The sequence below is a fragment of the Cariama cristata genome, unplaced genomic scaffold, assembly GCF_000690535.1.
Source record: "Cariama cristata isolate BGI_N322 unplaced genomic scaffold, ASM69053v1 scaffold15552, whole genome shotgun sequence".
Classification (NCBI taxonomy): domain Eukaryota; kingdom Metazoa; phylum Chordata; class Aves; order Cariamiformes; family Cariamidae; genus Cariama; species Cariama cristata.
The window spans coordinates 68,299-93,349 of NW_009605721.1; the positions used below are offsets into that span (position 1 = coordinate 68,299).

At 41.0% G+C, this 25,051-nt stretch overlaps 1 protein-coding gene across 1 annotated transcript in view; it reads left to right on the forward strand.

Annotated features, from left to right (window-relative positions):
* The window catches only part of PDGFD (platelet derived growth factor D), a gene marked incomplete at its 3' end in the record, with an annotated part of 36,034 nt that extends 12,239 nt beyond the window's left edge, over nt 1-23,795 (forward strand). The window contains exons 5-6 of the mRNA XM_009696094.1: nt 18,885-18,944; nt 23,594-23,795. Of these exons, the coding sequence (XP_009694396.1) occupies nt 18,885-18,944; nt 23,594-23,795 (262 nt within the window). The remainder of the gene's footprint in view (nt 1-18,884; nt 18,945-23,593) is intronic.
* Nucleotides 23,796-25,051: the final 1,256 nt, after the last annotated feature.

Consider the following 25,051-nt stretch of genomic DNA (forward strand, 5'->3'; position numbering starts at 1 on the left):
GTAATTGTGGGCAAGGCAAGAACACACAGTGGAAGAGGCAAGTCCTCAGAGAGAGAGAAGGCAGCAGAAATGCCAAAATGCAATGGTCAAGAGAGGCAGAAGAAGCCCCAAACAAGCAAAGATTCTTGAAAGCTGAAAGGAAAAATAAAAAAGGGACAGAGAGGGTGTGACTGTCAATATCAAACTTAGCAAACACATCATGAAAGATGAGGAAGAAGGCGGCTTCCCTCTTTACTGGGAAGATGTCCACGTGTGACTTGTTCATTCCAGTAACATAAAAGCAGTTTCTGTTGGACTGAAGAAGGGTGAATGGCAATTAAGGAAACTTTTAAACAATTTTTAATTTTTAGCAAGGGAATGAAGGGAAGGAGGGATTTGTGTAAACCGGAGGAGTTGTGGCAGCATGGTTAGGAGAGAAAGGAGGCAAACAAATTGGAGATTTTAAGCAGGCAGTGCATCTGAAATAGGAAAGATTGAGTCTAGGAGAGGAGGGAGGGCAGGTGTGGATTGGGTAGAAAGCAGGGCAAAAGGAAGGCCATCAGCCTCGTTTGGTAAAACCTCCGACTGTGAACTTCAGGAGTAGTAGGGCTGGATTTGGGGATGTTTCAAAAGTGAAAAGAGTCAGCCGGGAACATGGGCGAGGAATTGAATTATGGCCAGGACAATACGGACCTTCTGGCAAGGAAGATACCAAAACCAGAAGCAGCGGGACCCAGTAAGCACACAGAAGCTCCTGGAAGCTGTCAGACTTCAACTGATAAAACAATTGTTTTAATCAGAAAGGAAAATAGACCTTAGTGTCTGTGTTTTCGCAGCTGCAAGCATGTGTGCCTGGCAGTTTTGTTGTTTGAACAGCATGGTGGAGAACTGGCCATTTGCTCTCCTCTGTCCCTGATTTGTTGACAGCTCAGTTAAAGTGTGGCTCCTTTGCAGGACGTTGTCATCAGTCTGTCTTAACATAACAGCGATCCTGTTGATGTCCAATTCCTGTTGAAAACGCTCCGTCTTTAGTCCAGTAGTGTGTTATGCACTGTTTGAGAATTCACCAAACTCATGGCGGTGGCCAAGGGCAAGAAAATGTAGCACTTTACATCTTCAAAGGGTTATACAAACAGAAGTGTGTTATTTTGAAATCCAGTATCCTGTCCCAAATAGTTGACGCTAACAAGACTTAGAGGCATTGTTCATTTGGGACAGCTTTAGATTTTGAAGGGTTGTATTTCCTGCTGGCAGTACTTACCTGTTTTAAGAATTCCTGAGGAAGTCAGTGACCTAGAGGAAATTCCTACTTTTCCAAGGTAAGTTAAGAGATACAAAGGCAAAAACAGTAAAAGACTGTCAAGTGCAGTACAAGAGGGTTATCCATGTTAGAAAAAAAAAATAAATTCGTAGTTTATTCTTTGTAGAAGCTGAAAAGCCTTATTCAACATCAACATGATTTCTTGCAAAATACAGCAGAAGTAATTGGAAGATGCAAATTCCAAGAAACACACAACCATATTAGTAATGAGATCAAACAACTACATAGCGTGTAAGAATAGTAGATAAGGGCCACAGGAATGTTGCAGTTGTTGCGGAGTGTGTAATATTGGCAGAATAGTGATTTTGGTTTTTTAGTTAAATGAATGAAGGGAACCCCAGTCTCATAGCAACTGGCCATGATCTTGCCACTGTACTTGGCTAAGTGAGGGGATGTGTGAAGATTCATGGTGAGTTGTCTGTCCTGTCAGCTTGCACGCCAGTTGCTTGCTGCTTTCTGGTTCACAGCCGGTTTCTGGTCCTAGCAAAGCTGGATACGTAAAAAAATTCTATATGAAAGCTAATCTTTTCCCTATTCTTCAAATGTCAGTTAGCGTCAAGCGATCTGTGTTAAATAAAAAATACAGGGTACACTACAATAGACTTCCAGTGAGCCAGAGTTCATGTATTACTTACTGGTCAGTGGCAAAATCGTGCTATTGGACAAGTAGGAAATGAATGTCATCCCCAAATCTGTTGGAAAAATCTTAAGTAACTGTTGATAATTAGAGAAATCAAAGATCCCTAACAGTCTGGAAATCTTGTGAATGAGTGCTGGTTAAAAAATGGATGGAGGATATTCAAGATATTTTTGTATTAAAACTACTCTGGGAAAATCAATTAGTTTTAAAAAGGATTTATTATTTCAGGCTTTTTTTAGAGCTTACCACTCTTAAAATCAGTAATGCTACTTACCACATAGGTTGGATAGCTTTTTCAGGGTATCCATAAAGTGATATTCTTGACTAACATTAAACATGTATAGGTAACAGAAAGTTAGGATGGATCCAGCACTGAAAGTTGTAATGCAAGAAATGAAAGGGTACATTTTCTGTGCTACAATGAGCATAACCTGGAAGAGGGCAAAGGCCATCCCTGACTTTGCTTCCGATGTCAGTGTAACCAAACAGAAAATATCAATAGCTTGGATGTGGTATTTCGACACTGCAATAGGGACAGATGAGTAGCAGTCTTAATACAACTCTTGTTAGAAGACATGGGAAGACCTTGGAGCTAATTTGTCTGGTTAGAGTTGACCATTAGGAGGGCACCAGAAGGAGAGATGGGAAATACAGGAGCAAACTGGACATAGCTGCTGGTAGATGTTTGGACCTCTCAGTGTCTACAGTAGAGAGGAAGGTTAAATGCAACCATTCTCACCTAAGTTTACCCTAAACCACACATCAGTGTGTATGAACATGAGGTGAGTTTACACTGTCAAACTTTTTTAATGGCGTTCATTAAGCTGTCCATCACAGCAGCTGTTTGGTTGAAAAGTGGGACTATTTTAGGTTGTTGACTTGAGGACATAATGCTGTCTCTGTAAATCCATATTCTGTCCTTTAATTCCACTTTAGCAACAGCTGAAGAATGTTAGCATGTGAAACGATGATAATATATGAAGAACTTACTTTTATTTTGGTTTGATAACTCTGAAGGGTGTTTTATAGAAATCTATAGATGACAGATTTGTAGGGAGAACAGCGATGCCACATTTGATTCTGTAAAAATGTTAATTAGGCACTAACGTGGTATTACAGTGCTGCAAAGAGATCTTAATTAACTCCTGGTGCTTCATTGTGGCGAAGCTGGTCTCTCCTACCACCGTGGCCACAAGGGAAGAAGAAATGACCTGTTCTTCCCAGGCCCTGTTCCTATTGAGCAGCCTCTGCTCTAGATTTTCCACAAAAGCTGAAGGTCCAGCTTAACTTTAATGTGTGCCAGCTGTGTTGGAGAAGAGTAGGAAGTCAGTCTGCTTTCAGGTTTTTCTTCTGACAGACACTCAGTGGAAGTGGCTGGTAAATTAAAACATGCTGAACTTCCAACCTGCACTGAGGAACTTGTGAAAACCCATCACAGCAGATGTTGGTTGCAAGTTGTCTTTTAAATCAAAACAAGAATTGCATGTCTTCAGAGTCTTGTGGAGAGGTGGGCTCCTAGGCTTAACTTCATGTTTTGTGTTCCACCAATACTATTTATTTGAGTGTGTGTCAATGTTATCTTACAAAGCCTGGCAGCACAATCCTGCTCTTGTACTATTATAACCCAAGTTTGGGTTGCAGAGTCTGTTTCAACCTTAGCACTGTTCAATGTGGTTTTGTCATCCTTGGCAAGCCAGGGCAAACAATGCATTGTGTATAATGCGTGTTTAATTGCTTACAGAATAAATCTTTGCCTTGTTTGTTGCAACAGCTGTAACTGCTGGAAAATACTTACAGCCCTGAACCAAATGATGCTGATTGTTTTAACATTTCTGAGTCTAAATTTAGTGGGGTTGTAGGCTTTTTTTTTGTTCGGTAATGTATAATGCAGCCAAACCAAGAATCTGATAATTTAAAGATGTGAGGTCATTCAGCCCATTTTTCTCTAAGGACAAGAATTTTCTGTATTGTAAATTCATTGGTTGTTCATCTGGTATTATTTTTAAATATAACAAGCATAGGAACCTACCTCACGGGCAATTTAACTATAGACTAATAAATCACTGTTGGAAAGACATTTTTTTCTTTGTTAATTGGTTTTAATTTTCTTTTTTTAATGTGATACCGTTGCCTGCAATTATATTCCTTCCTAATTTATGATAGTCTGTTCTCTTTGTCATGGGTGTCTATCTCCTTCAGATATTTGCAGAGTGCTCTCACACTTCTTTGCGTATTGCTTAATCAAGCAATGATGTCATATTTAGCTTTTAACCTTTCCCAAAAATTCAGGCTATCCCATCCCCTTGGAGTTTTTGATGTTCTTTCCCAAACTCCTCCAGATTTTCCCAGCTTTTTGACAATGTCTCTCTGGTAGGGAAGGGAGCTGAATCTGGTGGTTCAAGCATCACCAGGGCTGTCTTACAGAATCATAGAATCGTTTAGGTTGGAAGGGACCTTTAAGATCATCAAGTCCAACCGTAAACCTAACATGGCCAAGAATGGGTGGAGTGTCACCTGCCATGGTACCCGGCTTAGGCAGGTCGATATGGCAGTGGCCAACTTGGCTGCCCTGGCACTGGGAGTGTGTCTTTTAATGTGTTTTCCTCTGACAGCTCAGTCCGACTTTGAGCTCCCAAGTTTCTTAGGTCTCTCCTTCTGCTCAGCATGTAATTTAGGAATGCATTAGGTTGCATTTCTCCAGGGTGAACTTTCCCCTTGCTGGGTTGTAATAATATTTGTGATTTTTCCACATCCTCAGTGAAGATGGCTGTGCCCGCTGTTGGTTTGCCTGCAGGTTTGAACGCAGCATCTTGGCCTCGGGGAGGGTGCTGGCCTCGCAGCCGCGGCTCTGGGCCAGGCTCCACCACTGCTTGCCCTGACAGCTTCTCACAGCCTCAGGTCTTCTAACCCCAAAAACCGGCACACAGAGTCTTTGTAAAATGCCACAGGATTAACTTCTAAAAGACGCTACAGAGGCACGCTGTGTTGTTCCTGCTTGCAGTCCGGGACAGTGTGCCAGCGGGATGGGCTGCAGGGCCAGACTGAGACTGATGCACAAAGGGGTTCGTCTGCTGTGCTCTTTTATTTCAGTGCTTGCCTTTTCTGTGCCTGCTAGGCTTACCTGAGGTCCTCTCTAGTTTAAGAAATTGTATGATTAGAAAATGGAGAACAGCAATCCCAGATTCCAAACCAGGAAGATGGAACAGCAAAAATTGGCTTCAGACCACGCCGAGTCACTTGCAACTGGTTTGGTGGGTGGAAGAAGGCTGGTAGCTATTCTCATCCCTTCCCTCCTCCTTGGGCTGCATCATAACTGGAGCTTTTGGGATCTCTGCGCTTCACTTTAACAATTCTTAGTCTTGACTCTGCAGTCCCAGACACAGGGCATCAGAGCAGGACCTTCCTCCATGCCAGAGAAGCTGATGTGCTTGCAGGTTGGCACTGTTCTTTGCTCAGCACGTTGCTTCAGTAACCTTCATGCTATATACATTTCCAAAAACAGTCACGGCACTGTGTAAATCTGATTTGTATTTTCTATGTGTACATCTTTTAAATTTACAACCTTCTGTTTCGCTCTGAGCACTTGATAAAGTCCATGCATGTCTTCATAAAAACACAGATGACAAATATGTCACAGAGTGTTTCTGTTTTCCCCTTACACATGCATATTCACAAAACATCTTTTATTAGTTGCAGGATTCCTGTCACTTTAGACTTGATAGGATAAATCTTAGTAGAAAATACTTGGCTAAATGACACTGTTACATAAAATAAGCCCCTGCCTGGTGCTGAGCTTTGTGCTACTGCCCTGAACACCTCCTCAAACCCAGTGCCTGGGTTGTTACCATAATCCTTTGCCTACAGCCCTCTGTCTGGGTTTCAGCCCACGCATTTCTCTCCATGCTGAACTGATTTTGAAAATACATGCCATGCCAAAAAAAAAAAAAATCTATCGCATTTCCTATTTCTTGTAATATCAAGAAAAATGCAGTTCTGTTTTTCTGGATTGTCAGTTTGATGACCAGTCAGTGCTTAATTAGAGAAGGTCTGAGCTTGTAACTACACAGGGTCAGATTTTGCAACTCATCTGCAGCACTGGAAGCTAAAAATAATTTTTAGATCTGTGGAATTTGTGTATCTTGTTGTCAGATCATTTTCAGCAGAATCAAATAACATCCAATTTTCTGTGACCCTTGACAACAGGGTTTTTTTCATTTTAATAGTTTTTGTTTGCAGAAATATTTTAATTGTACAGCTTGATGTTTTGTGGCAGACAAAACTTATTTTCCAGGTCCCCTTCTTTTCTTCAGCTGCAAAAGCCTTTTAATAATACTTCTGATCTTGGCAGCTATAAAAATGCTTCCTTTTAATCAACATTTGTGTCCTGATGTATTTCTTAGGTGATGCGTGGTAAAAAATACTCTGTCATGAAAGTTTCCCTCAGACTGTAGGAATCAGACACTGTGTTGTTTCATGGCGTGTTCTTGATTCTAGGCACTGTTGTTGTCCAACCATCAGTCATATAATGAAGCATAAACAGAAGCTCTTGCAGGATCGGATCCTCTAATAAAGAAGTCTGTGTATCCCAAATTGCCAACAAAGACTATTAAACAGGCTGGATGTGAGCCAAAGCATAGGCACAAGGTTGTTCGCACTCTCACATTTTTAGCACAGCTAGTTTGGGGCCAGGACGGACCTCGGGCTGTTTCCAATATGCAATTTGTTATGGCCACTCTGTTTCGCAGGGTAATAGTTATGTCCTAGGACATGAGTCATACCATATCTAATCAATCACTATCTCATTTTATTTACTAATATAGATGTAGCCCAAAAGTTCTTACATGGAGGTCGGTCTTTTCTTGCATTTTCTCATCACTACTTGACAGCACCGTGAGTGACAGAGTTAATGGCATCTGTGAGCCCTGGGGTTCAATGCAGAGTTATGGGTAATTTTAAAAGAGAACCTTATCTTTGAGAAAAAAAATAAGAAGAACAAACCAACTCTTAAACTTGCGAAAACAGCCTAGAAAGAACGAGGCTAATTTTTCAAGTGCTTTAAGGCAGGATAAAACTACCACCTTTGGGCCACAAAAATTTATCTCACACCAAGGTCTGGCCAATAAACTTGAAACAAAAAAATTCTTGGAAGAACCTGGACACTGTGAGGACGGGTAGTCTGACTGCTCCGTATGGTTTGTGTTGCATGCTGAAGAGGCTGCTAGTGATGGAAATAGGCTGCTGAAAACTTTACTTCCTCTAGAAGAGAACAGAAATTGAGAGTACTGTGTAGATATGCATACCTAAACTAAAGAAAAAGCAATTGCTGTTTTTACAGATGAGGTGAAACTTTTGCACCTGACTGGAAATGAGATCCTTATTTCAAAATGTGCGTTGTACAACATGTCCGATTTAGCTCTGAACTGCCTGTTGTCTAGGCAGGCATGATGAACACAAGGTCTTATGTGCTCATCTTACGCTCATGGTTAGCAAAAAGCCTAGATATACCGATCATATTCTTATTCAGGCCTTCCACCCCTTTTCTGCATACACATGAGTTTCTACAGAAAAATTGGTATTATTTATAGCTCGGGGGGCGGGGGGGAAGAGCAGTCAGGGCAGCTAATATAAGGCAGCAGAAAATAGGATACTCTGCTGCCTATATATGTAATTTATCTCCATGTGAAATACGTGGGAGTAAACACTCTGCTTTCCCACCTTAGCAGCAACTTTGTGCACTGGCATTGCTAGCTCGGTGCTGGTTCAGGTACATTTTCCAGGTGCATTAAGAAATAGATTAAAAGCAGAGAAACCACTTGTAATGCCAGTAGCTGAAATCTGGAGGATTGCACAGCTGCAGGTCTTCTGGTGCTGCGGTGGCTGTCCAGGAGGGTTTGTCATCCTGAACGAAGATGGACGGGGTGGCCAGGAGGGCTGTAATAAAACCAGCAGCAAAAACTCAACAGACTGAAGGTTTGGTACATTAGAAATGCTGTCTGATGTTCAGGAAAAACTCAGGACTTTTGAACCACAGAGCAAAATGTTTGTGCCAGAGGGTGCAAGAGCACTCTCCACATGTTTTCTCCCCGTAAGCTTGCATTGCTGATGGAGGTGGACAGCCTAAAACCTGGCCTGCTCAGACCACCACTGCAAGGCCAGGATGACATGAGTTTGGTGCCATCTTGTCGTCTTTATAGGTGGGGTATGAAGCTGCCTCCTGCAATTGTTATTGATACTGGTGTCACACTGGAGTACATTAAAACTAACTGGTTGTGCCTGTTGTCTGAACAATAACCATCTGCAGTTTCCAGAGAAGTTGCTTACACCCACACACCTTGCTGTCTTCTGAACATGACCCTGTCTGGCACCCGTGAGGAGGTGGTGAAGACAAATAGATGTTCATACACCCCCACCAGTGAGGAGAGGCCCCACCTCTGCCCATGGTCCCTTGGGTGGTGGTGGTTTGTGGTGGTGTGCTGTCCCCTTGGTGGTTTCTGGTGGTGTGGTATCCCCTGGGTATGAGGAGAGCATCTCCCCGCAGCCCGGGGCAGATCTGTGTGTGTGCAGGCATAAGTCACCCTGCATGCTGTGCTGCCATGTCACATTGCAGATTATTTTCATGTTTTTCTTCCTTGCTCAGCCCAGGCTCTTGGCACGAGTTCCTTTCTGAGTCCATGTGTGCCATCAAATAGAGTTTATGGCTTGTACCTTTTTCTCCATTTACATTCTTCTACATGAAAGCTTATTTTTCTTTCCTGCCTCTGCTTCTGACCTCTGGTAGTCCCATCATATTTCTTTGTATTAAATGGTGTTTACCACTTCTTTTTTTTTTCCAAGTTTAATTTATTTTTTTTTCCAGCTTCAATTTCTGTAACATTTTCCAGGTCATTAGTATAAAACTGAAATAAACTGTTCCTCTTGATTTTCATTGCTTGCAAAATATTTAGCCTATTATAATTTTACAGCCATCCTTAGTCTATTTGATTGTGCTTGTATTTAGTCAGAATTTAAATAAAATGTGTCACACACTAATTCTGACCCAGTACACACCTTCCTGGTCCTGGATCATGGTCTCAGTTTGGTGTTTAGAAGGATTTCCCAGGCTGGCTTTTGGTAAGCTGATCACAAAACTGATTACCTGGTTTAGTCAGATTGTTTACAAAACTGTGGCAAATGTAAAGTGTTTACTTTTTACTTAGTCTTCATTCATAGTGTGACTTATAACTGATATTGCATAAGAGAAATGAGAAGTGTGACTGTTGCTAAGGTACTTGTATTTAGCTTTAATAGCAATGGCATTTTTTAGGAACAGATCTGGGGCTGGAGGTCCAGTGTAAATAGTTTTTTTTTCCTTACTCCAGCTGTTTGATGAAACTCAAGTTAAAATAAATTCCCAGTAAGCAGTATCCTGTGCTGTTTGTGGTAAATCAGCTGCTTTTGATCCCATCAAAAATCTGGGAAAGCTAAGAGAAAATGATTCTTTTATTCTTCAGAGATTATGTATTCTTGCTATTTTTATGATTATTGTTAGCATCTTAGAAAGTTTGTATAGCGGTCCTTTTTTGTTGTCCTAGAAAACGCAATACCTTCCAGTCAAAGCAGGAGGGTGAACAAATTGTTTTGCTTTGCGTTATCTGTGAAACATAACACATGCTCCTGCTGCATGCTTACTGCAGAATTAAACAGCATCCTCTGGGAGAGAGCTCAAAAACAAATGGATCCTTCACAGAAAATCAATAGGCTGGGATTGCTGCTAGGACAGCTAATGTCCCTTACTAGTACCTTTTTACATTGTGTCCCTCAGCCTTGGAATTAAATTTGCTTAGCTCCATTAGAGTTTTTCATTATTATTATTATTATTCCTCCCATGCTTCTCCCAAATCACATCTGAAAATGTGTGTGTGCATGTCAGAGCACTTAGCAGATCCTCCTAGTAGAACAATGGAAAATTTGGAATATTAAATGAAATTAGGCTGTATTTGTTAATGATTATTTTCCACGGATTGTAGAGCGTACTTAAATCTATAAAAAATAGGTGGAAACCCAAGTGGAAAGAAGACACAAAATTAATATCTAGCTCCTAGGAGATTTTCTCTCTTTAGTATTTTTCCTTCTACCCCTAGTACTGAGCCTCTCAGTACATCCCCCTTTGGTATGAGTAACCCCAAGAAGGAGGACCTGAAATAACCAGCTGTCTCTGCCTTCTCTTAACTCTGAAGGACTTTTTTTACCCACCTGGACACTGCCAGGTGTCAGCTTTTTGAGTTTTCCTCAGGGCAGATTCACCTGTTGCCTGGGAGGCTGCTTCCAAAACCCTGTCAAGTTCACCAAAGTCCTCTCAAGGGCACTGCACTCTGACCTGGGAGTGAGTTTTGGCTCCTGGGGTCACTCCTGCCAAGCTGTTTCCCACCCGGCAGCTCCCCGACACCACTTCAATGTGCAGCATCACACTGACCAGGACCCCTCTTGATGTCCACTCCCCACCACCCTGACCAAGCCGACATGGGACATCACAGGGAGACCAGAAAGCTTTGCAAAATGGGCTGGCACCGTGGCCCAGGAGTGCTCAGACACTGAACTAAGGTGAGCAAGGAGCCTGATTGCTTTCAGCACCCTCCACTGTCACAGCCAAGAGATGGGCACTGCAGACCATAAGGCACGAAGAGTGACTGCTGAAAGCAAATCTCCATTTCTATACAATAGTAATAAGGAGAGCAGCTTAACACACCTGGCTGGCATCCCTGGATAGCGATAAGGTGAGCCAGGGCTCACATGGAAACAGCAAATGCAGTGGCAGTCTGTAACATCAGTGGCAGGAGAGTGGCCAGGGCAACTGCACCCTCATTAGTCTGACCTAGAAAGCTTACGGGGCACTTGGCAGCAGAGAAGGTGGTTAAAGGTAGAGGAAATTAGAAAAAAATCCACGTCTCTTTATCAAAGGAGCTCATGCCAGACTGCAGGAGAGTCTGGAGAGGAAGGAAATGCTGTATAGCAAATCTAATTGGACTTCAGAGGAGCATCTCACCCAGTGCCATGCAGGAAGCAATCACTTACGCTGGAGGAGATGGCAATTAATAAAAGAGCTGTGAGGCAGTCAAAGGGGAGACAGTGTGCTGTAATGCAGGAGGGAGTATCCAGCCAGGGAGAGCTCGCTAATGGGAGTTTCTAAAGGGTTGGTCTTATGATTGGTTTTATTTTCAGGGTTTTTTTTAGAGATGAGAGCACAGCCCGTCAGAGGAGCATTTTAATGGCTTTTGCAGCACATACACAGCTGAAGTGCATTGCTCATGAATGGGAAAATCAGAGTATCAGAGAGGAGAACTGGGTGACCTTGAGCACTGGAGAATTGATTTGCAGTGAAATGCAACAGCCAAAAAGAGCAAAGAGGTCACTCATGTAGAGATTAATAACCAAAACATTTGCTGTTAAATGGCATCTCACTGATTAGCAAAGTATACACCTATACACTGGTAACACCGGAAGGCTGTATCAGCGAGAGCTGGATAGACCAGAGAGCTGGGTGGAGAGGAACCTGATGAAGTTCAACAAGGGCAAGTGTAGGGTCCTGCACCCAGGGAGGAATAACCCCATGCACCAGTACAGGCTCGGGCTTGATCTGCTGGAGAGCAGCCCAGTGGAGAAGGAACTGGGAGTCCTGGGACAAGTTGCCCATAAGCCAGCGATGTGCCCTGGTAGCCAAGAAGGCCAATGGTATCTTGGGGTGCATGAGGAAGAGTGTGGCCAGCAGGTCAAGGGAGGTTCTCCTCCCCCTCTGCTCTGCCCTGGGGAGGGCCACATCTGGACACAATGCCACATGAGGACACAGTGCTGTGTCCTGTTCTGGGCTGCCCAGTTCAAGACAAGGAGCTACTGGAGAGAGTCCAGTGGAGGGCAACAAAGATGATGAGGGGACTGGAGCATCTCCCTGATGAGGAGAGGCTGAGGGAACTGAGTCTGTTCAGCCTGGAGAAGAGAAGACTGGGAGGGGATCTCATCAATGCTTATAAATACCTTAAGGGCGGGTGTCAAGAGGATGGGGCCAGACTCTTTTCAGTGGTGCCCAGCGACAGGTTAAGGGGCAACAGGCACAAACTGAAACTCAGGCAGTTCCACCTGAACAGGAGGAAGAACTTCTGTACTTTGAGGGTGGCAGAGCCCTGGCACAGGCTGCCCAGAGAGGGTGTGGATTCTTCTTCTCTGGAGATATTCAAAACCCGCCTGGACGCAATCCTGTGCAACTGCTGTAGGTGACCGGTTGGACTGGATGACCTCCAGAGGTCCTTTCCAACCCCAACCATTCTGTGGTTCTGTGAAAGAGGGGAGAAGAAAATTTCTAGGTGTACTAGACATAGGACCAATGAGGCAGCATTGCATCTTTTTTGGAACACTTTAAATAGTTTTGATCCCCATAGTACAGAGCAACCAAATCTTTCTTGGATTCTGTTCAGGGAACAGCTACAGGACAGTCAGGGGAAAAGAGGACATTGCTTACCGAGGGCCAAGACAACTTGGCTTGCTTGGTGTAATAAAACGGATGCTGAGAGGAGATACAACATCTCTTCAGAAGTACTGCGGGAAGCAAACTTGGGAGAGGAAGAAAAGGACAAAGCTGGCACTTACATAAGTGCAATAAAGATAAATTTAGCTTGGGAACAGCCAACCAGTCTGAGGGTTTTGGAAGTGATGACCTGGAAGAGCCTTTCAAGTTCTGTGTCCCAGTATTTAATTGCAGAAGTAAAATTTGCCATTGAGGTAAAAATGGCAAAGGGGGAACTGCAGAGTATTTACAATGAATGTTAGTTGATTTACATTTTGTTTACAGTTGCTTAACTGCAGTGTGCACTAGGGTAGCTATTCGCAAACGAAATCCCTTGTACATGTTGGTGTAAGGACAGACCTCTGTGATAAATAGAAAAATTAATGCACAATTTGCACAGGATGGCAGTGAAGCCCTGCGCACTCTCTTGTAGGTATGTGTATCAAGCGAGCTGCTCATCAGCAATGTAGTGTTAGATGACATCTGATTTTTCGAAGGCATAGCTATCATCTCATTTGAGCAAGTATTATCTGACCTTTTGGAGAGATCGTTTAAATGTCAATGTCTTGGGCACTCTTATAATATGCACCCAGCAATGCCTAATTCCAAAAGTAGGTGGAGGATGAAGAGTAGTATTGACCAAACATAACTGTTATTTAATATATTTCTCTGCTTCAGTTTTACTTCAGCTTCTCATAAATAAATGTATCAAACTACAGTTAACCTAAATCATTATTACAGCCTTAAACTTTTGAAGTTGTAAGTATCTTGTGCTTCCCGCTCAGTTATAGATAGTAGATGTGCAGAACAAATCAAGAGTGATTTTATATGTTATTTTATACTAGTATTAACTTAGTCATAACTGATAAGGTTGTAGCTACTGATATATAGTGGTAACTGGGCTTCAGAAAATCAATTTATGTCTTTTTTTAAAGAGTCAAAATCATACTGTCACATTTGGGATCAGACAGTTTGGTGGCTGTCTGATCTTTTGTTATTGACTTTAAAATAGTGGTGTCATGGATGGCCTGCCTTTATGGGACTACGCCAAAAAATAGAAAAGAAAATTCAATATGGTCAAAGTTACTTGTTCATTTCTTGCCTGTTCCAGTAATGGTTGCCATCAGTGCTAAAATCTGCTCGTACTTCAGTTTGAATATTACTGCCTTCAGATTACAGCCACCTGATTTTGCTAAATGTTTGCACCGCTAGATAAAAGAGCTTGTTGACATTGGTAACGACCTCTTGTAGGTAACTACAGGTTATTATCTGGAGACACAAGGTTACCTCTAACCTTCTTGAAAGACAGTGGCCTCCATTTACTGTTTCATTGCAAGGCATGATTTCTAGGTTACAAATAATCATTGTTGCATGCTTTCCAATTCAGCATCTTTTATTTTAAAGCGTGGTCACCAGAACTGAACAGAGCAGTGATTTGGCCATTACTGTAGGTGAGAAAAATGCAGCCTCTGACTTCCTAGTGAGTAGCCTGTTCTAGGAAAATAGGTATCTTTCAGCATACTTAGGAGAAGTGGTAATAAATATCATTCTGATATGAAAATGAAACCTATCAATGTGGTGGATTGAAAGTAAATGAAAAAGATATTTCGAAGTGTTCATCTCTATGCTTTTATTTATCTTTAAGAATAGAAATTGGAGTGTACTACAGTGCTACATGAGAAATTATAGTCTATCAGTGGAAGTGTGCAAACTTGAGTATTTCTCACAGCATTTTTTTGAATGGAACTATGACTTTTCTTTTGCCTCTTACTTACCTAACCCTGTTGTTGTTACACAGTGTGTTCTGGGCTTGGGGTTTATTTGCCTGAAATACCTGTCGCTTTGTATATGAAATGTGATATCCATCCATTCAATGATCAGAGAAAATATTGGTACTCTTTCTTGTGACAGAGAAAAAAAGAAAGACCTTATTTCCAGATTGTTATAATTTATTATTACTAACTACAAGTACAGGTTTATCTGCTTATCAGCTACCTGTCTGCAAACAGCTCTGAATGCAGCAGATGCATGTTGACTATTGTTAAAAAATAGCTATCACTGAGTTTCCTTTTATTAATTTAAACGTTACCATAAGTTTGTCTCTTTTTCTTCAAGATGTAATTTGCCCTAGGTTTTCCTTACTGACCTTCCACTATCCTAGTCCCTAATTTTTACCTTCCAGTGAGAGATCCCACCTTCTTTTTGTTTCTGTACCTCTTTGAACATGCTTCATTTGACCTCTGATTTGGTTTTGCAGAATCTGCGTTGTGCCTCAGTACATCTCTTAGCCCTGTTCTTGTGCAAATTTCTAGAAATTTCTTCTCTTTTATATAGTTTATAGCTATGGCTTCTAAATACCACAGATGAGGGGACCACAGACAGAGCCCAACACTTCCAACTTCTCTGTATTAATTTTTCCTTAGTTTATTTCTTTCTTCCTCTTTCTCACGTTTACCTGCCCCAAGAACATGCCTGCATTTTCACCTCTCCCCTCTCACTTCTCTGCCGCTCCCATGACAAGGTCACCATATAGAAGGTTGCTCCTTCGGGAGAGGACCTTATTAAACCAGTTGACCCTAAGCATCAGTCTAGGATGCTGTCTGGGCTCTTCTTAACCACAACTCTTTTGTGAACCTTTCCCACTCCCTGAAGCAGAGAGCATCACCTCAGTTTTTATTAGCCATAGTTTATAGTTATTTTGGCAGATAAATAATCTTTTACCAAACCTAATCCAATCACCCCAGAGACCTACCGATTAAGAGAAGGAGTTTAGAGAGGAGCTTATAGAGATAGAGGGTTGCTTCTTTTCACTGGAGAGAGCTGCCGGTGTGTTATCTCCATCCTGTGGCATTTATTGCCTATACCAGGCATCATGCCTCATAGATGTCAAGCACCAAGATGACAAAAGACTGGCCTACAGGGCTAAAGTATGTAAAAAATGAGGAATCCCAGAAATGTTAGAAAGTGCTTCTTGCTTTTAATTTGAGGACCAGACAGTAATGCGGCATGGCTGGGAGGACTCACATGTTTTGCCATATTTGTGGTACAGCAAAATGAGTCATGGACAACATGCTTCTCAAACTGGGGAGCTTTCCAGCCTCATTCCTGGTGTCTTCCTGATGCCACCCTGTTCCTACTGACCCTGCCAAACCCCATGGCTTGAGTCTGGCAGAGCCTGTGCTGCTGCAGGTCATGGACCCCTGGCCTGCAAACCATCTTCCTCAGCAAGCGGTGCTGTCTGGCTCTGCAGCCTCATATATCCTTGATAGCCTCAATATCCTTGATTTTACCTCATGATCTCTACTCGTGAAAGCCCTAGGTGAAACAGAGTATTCCCCATGATTCCTTGTCACTTATTGGAGATCAGTGGTGGGAGACAGGCTATAGACAAAGTCAGTCTGTGAAGGAAAGAGTAGCTTATCTTTGTCTGAAACAGAGCCAAGAACAATATATCAATGTCCATACATATTTAACTCTAAGGACTGACTCAGGATTTGTCTTGCTGAGGTGTAATTTTGGAAGTTGAGGTGTATGGAAGTCGTTTTTCTTCAATAAAAGTAACTGCTATCAGAAAGTGATTGGTAGCCCTGTTGTTTTGCCTGTATTTTTGCTGCTTGTGGAACAGTTACTGCAATGCTTTGGTGAAGTCTCCTGTAATATTGTTATGTTACCATGACACGTACGAAAATAAAACACTGTTGTCAGGGTGATGTAGCCAAATTATTACCACCCTGTTTTTTCCAGTATTCAGTTGAAAAAGATGTAATTTTTTTTACGTTTTAACTGAAAGTTTTAATGTCATTTTAAGTAATGAAGAAAACAGTAGCCAAGTGATCATACGCAAATTCACATAAACAAGCTAGTATGAATTGAACAGATAGCACTGAAAATAGGTTTGTCCTTCAGGTTCTGCTAGGGACAATGATGAGAAAGGAGGAGAGGGTTTTGTAATGATGAGAACCACTTTGATATTATTACTTTAAATAGCTGCAAGCAGAAGCCATAGATAATAATGATCTTCAAACTGTAGAGGTTGAAAGCTCCGAGAAGCCAAGAATGACTGCAGCTGCCTTGAGTGATGGTGGAACAAAGCCATATAGTTGTGAATAGTTTATGCAGATGAAATATAATCACAGAGTCAAAATGTATAGTCATCAGGTTTGAGATCCAAGAAGCAGGTGGTACACATGTCTATCTCAGGGTTTTGGAGGGGTTCCCTGGCATCAGCCATCTCAAAGATTCATAGACTAAAGAAACAGTTTCGATATCTACAATTAGATAACACAAGGGGACCATCACTTCAAACACAAAATTATTCCTTGTCTGCGGCCTTCTCCAGACGTTCAATGAGGCAGATTGTTCCTATTTTAAAATAATGCCTCAGAACTCAATGCCACTTTTTTCTGGAAGTGCTAAATGGAAGCTAATGACAGAGAGGAATTGATTTCCAAGTTTTGCAACTGGCAACCATTACCAGAGAATCCATGAGCTTTTCAAATCCATTTTTATGTACTTTAAATCGCAGCTTGTCAAGAACTGGGCAACCAAATGTGTAGAGAATGCAGCCAAGGTAGCCCACTGCTCCTGAATTAATTATGTCCTGATCATAGCATTTGCAGATCTCTTTACTGTTTATAAAAAAAATCTGCAATAAAAATTTCACCAATAATGTTTTACTTCTGTATTCCTAAAAGAAAATGACCACTTTAATTATTTACATTTTAATAGGCCTGCAGTTTCAGTGCTCTCTTAGTGGCACTATAGTGTGGTGGGGTTTTTTAACTTCTACTAATCTTAAGTACTGAAGAAATCACTACAGTTTTGCTGCCTCAAATTTGAAAGCAAGGAACATTTTAAGGAAGAAGAAACAATAATAATATTGAATAAATAATCCTGTGACTTTTGAGACATTTAAGTATTTTTCTATAGCGAATGAAAAACATTAAAATACCATGTGTATTGAGTCTGGATCTGAAAGCAGCTCTGTTCTTTTTTGGTTAAAGGAGAATTTTATTGATTAGTTAGCAGATTATGTGATCAATTTTCTCTTTTCCATTCCTAAGAAATAGTTGAATATATGCATTTATGTATGGTCCAATGCAGCATTGAGTCTAGAGAGCATCAGCTAAGCAGCTACAGTTCCATTTTGTCTTTCAATTACCAACTTAAAAAATGCATAACATATACTGAGTCAGTGTAAAATGGTGAGCCCAGGCATTGATCCATCTTCTTATATACTTTCATTATAAATTCTGTTATTAGAAATTAAAATCTTGGTATGCTGTCACTTCAGTCCACTTTCCTTACCTGCCTATTCATGCCGATCGTTAGCTATTCACTGCATGTGTGTGTTTAATAACCATTCTGTAATGCTGCCTTTTTTCCATTTTTCATGGTTTAATTATTCCAGTTGGAAATGAGTAAAACTGCCAGAAGATTACAGAAATGACTTCTTCATTATTTAAGTAATGATTACCCATCACTGGTCAGACAAGTGGATTGGGATTCAGATGACCACATGTCACTATCTATAATTTTGGCATCTGTATCTAAGCTAGTCTTCCCAGGCTCCCTTTGTAGACAATGGAGAGAAAAAAGCATTTTTAGGATGCATGTCATCCCAAATTAAGCTTCTAAAATAGATCAGAAGATTTGCACCCTAAAAATGCTAGTTTTAGTTGACTGCAAATAGAAACAAGAGTGACCAGCTTAGATGTTTGCTTTGTAGATGTCCAAAGGTAGATGAGATGAATCCCAGCCTTGGGGTCAAATTAATCATAAAAGCCCAGAGATTTTGTGTGATGACACTTCTAATGTGAATGTACTGTGGCTGTGTTTTTTGATGTAAAGGACATAGTGCCATTCAGTGCTCTGCACAGACGAGCAAGTCCTGTTCAGCACCAGCACCAAAAGCAGTACAGTCATGTTAGGACTACATTTCAAATAGATTAGATTAGCCGGCTTCTCACCTTGGCTAAGTAGTACCAGGGTATTAGCATGTCCACATTCTTTCCAGAACAGATCAGTTTGGGGAACAGCATTAGTACTCTGGTTGTAGACATACAGAAGTGGTGTTTAATATTTATGTTGGAAGATAAATGTAATGGCCTTGACCAGATCAGGTCCTGCCATGCAAAGCAGCGTATATCATATTACAAATAATAGTAATGATAATAATACCACCTATTCTTGCCCCAGCAAGCTCACAAGGACGTAGTTTATAAACAATGAAAAGGGAGAAAACTGAATGGAAGTAGCATTATTTAGGAATAACACATGGCAAGGGCATCTTGCATTAAAGAGAGTTGAAAGAGGTGACGGAAGTTTAATGCTGAGACATTTTTTAGATTCTGCAGTTAATTTAGGACATTGCCTTAATGGTGATTTTTCCTGTGGGTTTTTCCCCTTAGGATGATTTCCAGCATGCAGCCTCAGAAACCAACTGGGAGTCAGTCACAAGCTCTGTCTCAGTAAGTAATTTGTTACTATTTTGCCCATGGATGGATTGATAGGATGGCTTGAATCCAACTCACTAAAATGGCACCTGCACACAGGAACCATGTATTCACCTTTGGCAGAGGATGAAACAAGTGTTTATCCAACTCATACTGGAGTCAACCAGTGTGTTTTTAAGGAGAAAAAACTCAGGATATGCCGTCAGCTGTTGTAACCACGTGAGATGGCCATTGCAAAATATTTCTTGCTTTCAAACTCATCCTGCCAAGATGAAAAAACAAGATAGCAACTCCTTACAATTTTCAATTGTAAAATGTATTGACTTAAATAGAAGACTACACTTAAAAGAGGCTGGCAGGAAAATGAGTCTAGCTTTTCATTGTCAATACTGAGATTTTTTTTGTAATAAAAAATTATATCTGAAGTCTCCATATTCGGCAGTGAAATGTGACTTGGGGAAAAAAAATAAAGACAGAAAACAAGTATTCCAGTGTAAAATTTTATTTTTCTCTTAATTACATTTGCTTTGTGTCATTGGCCAAAAATCTGTCTGCTCTTTCTTTTCCCAAGTTAAATGCTGGGGAATGGCAATGTAGCATCAGAATTCATAATATGAGCAGACCTCTTCTGTGGGCTTTGCTGGCTGCTCAGCACTATGTCGCAGCTCTTGTAAACTCTTAAAACACGTGAGGTGAGGATAAGTGCTCAAAGCAGACTTAAGACCAATGTTTGGAGCAGTCATGGAAGAGGATTTAGTGACGGCACCTTTGTTACAGTAGCTGCCAGGAGTTGCCAGTGGAGGAGCAGTAAATAAAATATGGGTAAATTCTAATGATTAGTGTCCAAGCCAGGCAGTGAGTAGAGAGAAAATTCTGTATTGCCAAAATTAGAAGAGATTAAGCCAATTGCACTCATGTTTACCCTTGAGTTTGCAAATGACATTTGCCCTTCATGATACAATGCGTTGATAGCCTTGAACTAATTGTGCTGAAAGTCCTGAGTGGTAATGTTAGCAGGGCTGGGATCTACTGGATGTGCCAAGCGGGAGATGCTAAAATACTGTTTTACTGAAAGACATAAACTCATTTTTCATTCTAATATGGGGTTGGAAAAAAAATCTGTGTGTTAGAATATTTTGTTTAAAAATATGGTAGGCTGATGTTTGAAAATGTAAGCCTAGGGCTCCCTCATCAGGTAACCATGAAAATGAGATCAAGTGTATGGTAAATGCCATGTTAGTTATCCTCGACATCATAAGGTGCACAATATGCCAAACAATAATCCAGTATTCTTTTCATCTTGAAAAAAAAAAGTTCATTTATCTTTCACATATGTTTGTTTCTGAAAAGTTGTTGTTAAAGTGTAACAGATAGGGAAGTTTGGTACAGATACTGTAGGTAGCAAGCTGATGCCCAAGGTCACATGGAACTCTACAGATAAACCAGAAGCAAAACCCTGGGTTCATTGGTTTTCCCATGCCATCCCCTATTTAATATAACATACCTTCTTCAACTGGGCATGCATTGCACCCAGCCCTTTCTTATCCTCAGGGAAAATAAGGTAGAGAGGTTGAGTAATTTGTCCCGAAGGAACTGAGGGAAAAGTTTGAGGACATCCAAATTCTTCAGGAGAGACAGGTTCAGGAATTCTACTATGGTTCTGAGGGGCAGAAAGACAAACTCAGACCTCTCAGTAGCCAACAAGATGACATACTCTTCTGCTGATACTCAGTCAGCATGGCACATCTTAAGTTTTGCTCCTCAAACCCACAGGCAACTCAAAGACTCATTTTAGGATCTGGGTACATTACAGCTCTCAGACTGAAAATTTTAGTTCTTTCTTCCTTGTCTAAGATTGTACTACAGTCATATTTTGTTTGGTTTTTTTTTGTTTCTCAGAAAGCTAAAACCAATACTTTTGCCCTTAACTCAGCATGGCAAACCCAGTAAAAAAGGAAACAAAATTCACTCGTTATTAAATCAGTTTCCATTATTTGTGAAGTAGTGTTATGACCAACAAACAACTGTGCATCAGCACATTAAACTGCCTGTCAGCTTCATAATACAGATAGAAAATAGAAAAGAATAGGGAAACAGAAATTAAGGGTAAGAGCACTGACAAAAAAAGATACCTTTGTGTCCCATGAAATTAAATATGCATTCAGTGCTTTTACAAAATGTAGAAGAGCTACATAATGTGGAAGATCTTTGTTCTTCATTGCTTCTTGCATTTCACTCTTCCTCTTGCCCTCCCTTTGGATGCGATCTCAGAAGCCAGATTATGATGAGCACAAGCTCTTCTAAAGCTAACACCTCGTTCTTGGCAGGACAAAAGAGAGGCAGTTGGGTTGGCAGCTTTGAAGTTGCTTTTGGGCCTGTCACATGATGTCGCTGCCAGTAGGTTATCTGAGCTGTTGAAATAATTCCTCTTGACTTGGCTGTCACTGAGAAAAAGTTAAGCTTTCTTCTGTGTGTGAATGAGGTTGCACAAATCTCCTGCGTAGGAGCTTTTATATTAAAAGAAAATGGGGAATCCGTGCTGCCTGTATGAAATGCCCTGCAAATTCACAGCCTGACCTGCAGTTCTGTAATGAAATGCACAGTTGAACATGTGAAAAAAAAACTTGCATCATCTAAGCCACACACCTACGGTCTGATTTTTATGCTGCTGTTTCTTCAGCATCCTTGCACCATCTCCATCACTTTTGAAAGGTAGTCAGGGACTGACGTTTCCCTGTTGGGCTGCAGTCACAGATGAGCCTTGAGCTCCACTGAGCTCTCCTCACTAAGCAAGTAGCATTTGGGTACATTTTTCTTTTGTAACCTCAAAGACTGTGATGCCCACCCCCAACACAGTCTCTCCTGCAGCATTGTTTTAGATAACAACCCTGTGTTCACTTTGCTGGCATGAGTTTTTCAACTCCTGGGGCTCTCGTCTCTCTGATGGTCTCTATTCCAAGCCACTTAGAAGTCAGGAGAGATGCTTTGAGGTATACCTTCCCTTTTAGTGCATCATGAATTTTTACAGCCATCTACACTGTGTCTTATTCAGCACTGCATTGTAGAGGCATTGCAGTCACAAGTGGGACCTGTGAAACTTCTTGTGCTGCGGGTGATAAGCAGTGAAGCGCAGCTATGCTTTCTTGACCATGCTATTCTAATGTCTTCTTTGTCTTCTCTTTCTTGTTTTTAATAATTTGGACTGTCCGTAATTTCAGCAAACATATGCAGTAAAATATCAAGGATTGTTACTTTTGTGATATAACTTAACCGTTAAAGACAATTTTTTTTATTTTAAAAGACAAATATACTTTAAAATTATTTTAGTAAGCATTGAAGGACACAATCCTGCAAACAAGTGCGTAACTGTACTCAAATGAGTTGACCTTTCCATTACTACCCAACTGAGTGAAGTTAATCAGAAAAATTAATAGTTTAACATATGCATTTACTTGGGAGATGAGGCAAAAAAATTATTTTGGGGAGTCATTAATTCTAAATGGCATATTTCTGCTACGTTACTTCAGAGCTGGGTTTTCGTGAGAGAAGAGGGTTTCTAGGGTTTTTCCCCCAATGTTTTAGCTTATAAGACCAAAATCCAAACAACTCTTGTGGTGTATTATGCTTCTTGTTGGATAAAATGAGGTATTTTGATTGTGGTCCTTCAGAAAGTAGTATCTGCATTAATAGTTTTTCTTGCACATATTTTACACATACTATTAGACTTTGTGCTTGGACAAGGGAAAAAGTGATATCAGGGTAGTGAATATTGTGATTCTCAATAACAATTATTAAAAATGTTGAAAATCCTCTCCAGTAAAAATGAAATTGTTGGAATCTTTCTGTCAAAGTCAAGTCGTGCCGCAAGTTCGTTGGGAACCAAATACGCTCAGAGAATGGTACTTGGCCCTTCCTGGTGGCAAATAATATTCCATTTGGCATTATGATATAATTGCGAGGATATCACTATGTTGGTAATCCCAATGTTCATTGTTATATTGCTGCAATATGAATACCTTGTTTTTTCTCGTTTGCTTAGTAACTTGTATTTTTGGTAAAAGGTTTGGAGAGTTGGCATTCATTGGTGTTTCATAATACATTTAATTCTTGGGAATAAAGGGCCATCTTTTCAAATCTTTAACCAAGCCAAATTTGTTTTCCAAACTGACCAGGGAAAAAAGGACAGTCTAGTGCACTTGTTGCCTTTGTCTTTCTCTGCTGTTGTTTCTGATCTGCCTATTGTGGATTTAACAACAGACCTGGTGGAGCTGTGCAGGCACCACCCCAGCACTACGAAGCACCTCCATTCTGTGGTCATGGCCATCACAGTGGTTTCAAAAGATATTTCCATTACATCTTTGTATAGGTGCAAACCATTGTCCCCTTTGAGGAGTGGCTGTGCATGTTGACGGTCCAGTGGTGGCAATGCTTCCACTCCCTGCATCTCCTCCGGGAGCTGCTTGAGAGTTCCTTGGTGTATCTTCTCCTTGCAAAAAGAAAGCACAGACGTAACAAAGCCTGGCCCAGCTAAGGACTTCAAAAGATGACCCAAAGTAGCTGTTTCAGTCAATAATAATGAGACAAGTTTCTTAGTAACTGTTTTCAATTGTTTTAACTGGTGCTGTAATTTATTCAAAGTACACTGAGATGTATGTCACTCTTAGGGGGTATCCTATCCCTCTCCATCAGTGACTGACCCTACGCTCACCGCAGAAGCACTGGATCAGACTATTGCTGCGTTTGACACAGTAGAGGATCTGCTCAAACACTTTAACCCGGACTCCTGGCAAGAAGATCTCGAGAATTTGTACACGGACAACGGCCACCATTATCGAGGCAGGAGCTACCATGACAGGAAGTCCAAAGGTAGGAAAAGACACTGTATACATACTTCGGGGCAAGACCAGGGTATTCCTTCACTCCTCATAGAAATGTCCATCAGTCAGGTATTAGATTCTGGTGCCCATGTTCTGGTCAGATGCACAGGGCAAGGTACCAGCTATTAAAACCAGGGATAAGTAATTTAATCCGTAATAATTTCTGACTGAGTAGGATCTCATCTGAAAAATCAGACTGAAAACTGCCCCTCATTATGATGAAATCACAAATAAAAACATAGGCCCATGTTTAAAGGACAGATGGTTCTCAGCTTCACTGTCTTAAACATTGCTTTGTGCGTAAGGCATGGGGCTCCTAATTACTTGCACTATCATCCTCCTTTAAATACCCTGCTTAGGGATTGTTCTCTGTTGAGTGAGGAATAATCACTTTTATCACATTATGCTTAGGGAAGCATCTGGTGCAAACACCTGTATGTGCAGCTGTTTTTTTAGGATGTGAACATCTCACTGTTTTTCATTATATTGGCGGGGAACATTATTATGGTTTAACATCTTTGTCTATAATTGAGCAAAGCACACATTTCTGGGTTATGTTTCTTGTTTCCTTCTGTTAGTTCAAATCATCCACCAAATGGTAAAGCAAAGGGATGTTAAGCTAGCAGTAGAAACCCATAATGATAAAGGAACAATATTTAGAAAAGATAGTCGTGCTCTGGGGTAACCATGCACTGAAATTGCCCTTTATGTGCAAGTACAGATCTAGGAGGTCTGTTAGGGTTCTTCAAAATGACATTTGCTGTAGTTTTCACGGAAGATCCAGAGTGAAATATTTTATTTGAATTCTCTTGTTAATATTGTCTTCCATTTCCAAGTTATGTATTCATATGCATTCTTCTTTATAACTTCAAAATTATAATGCCTAAATCACTGTTCTGTTTCTGTGTAATCTACCCTTTGCGTCTCAAGTCCCATTCCTGCAACATTAAGCATGTGCTAAGCAGGGAGAGACAATTTTAATTCTATGTTTGTAACTTACTGGCTATCAAATGATGAGGCTTTACTCTTAAAAGGGATATAGAGGCTGCATCTGTATTAGGGAAAATACTGTCGAGGAGTGTTCCCAGGCCTTGAAATCTAGTCACCATATTGCTAAATTGTCAGCTTGGTCTCTGCTTAGTTTTGGCCTAGGCCAAGCGTCATTCTCTCAGGTCATTGTTGGGCATGAACCAGGAGCTGGCAGAGGCCAGCTGCCATTCCTAGGGGTTAGTTTGCATGTGGTCA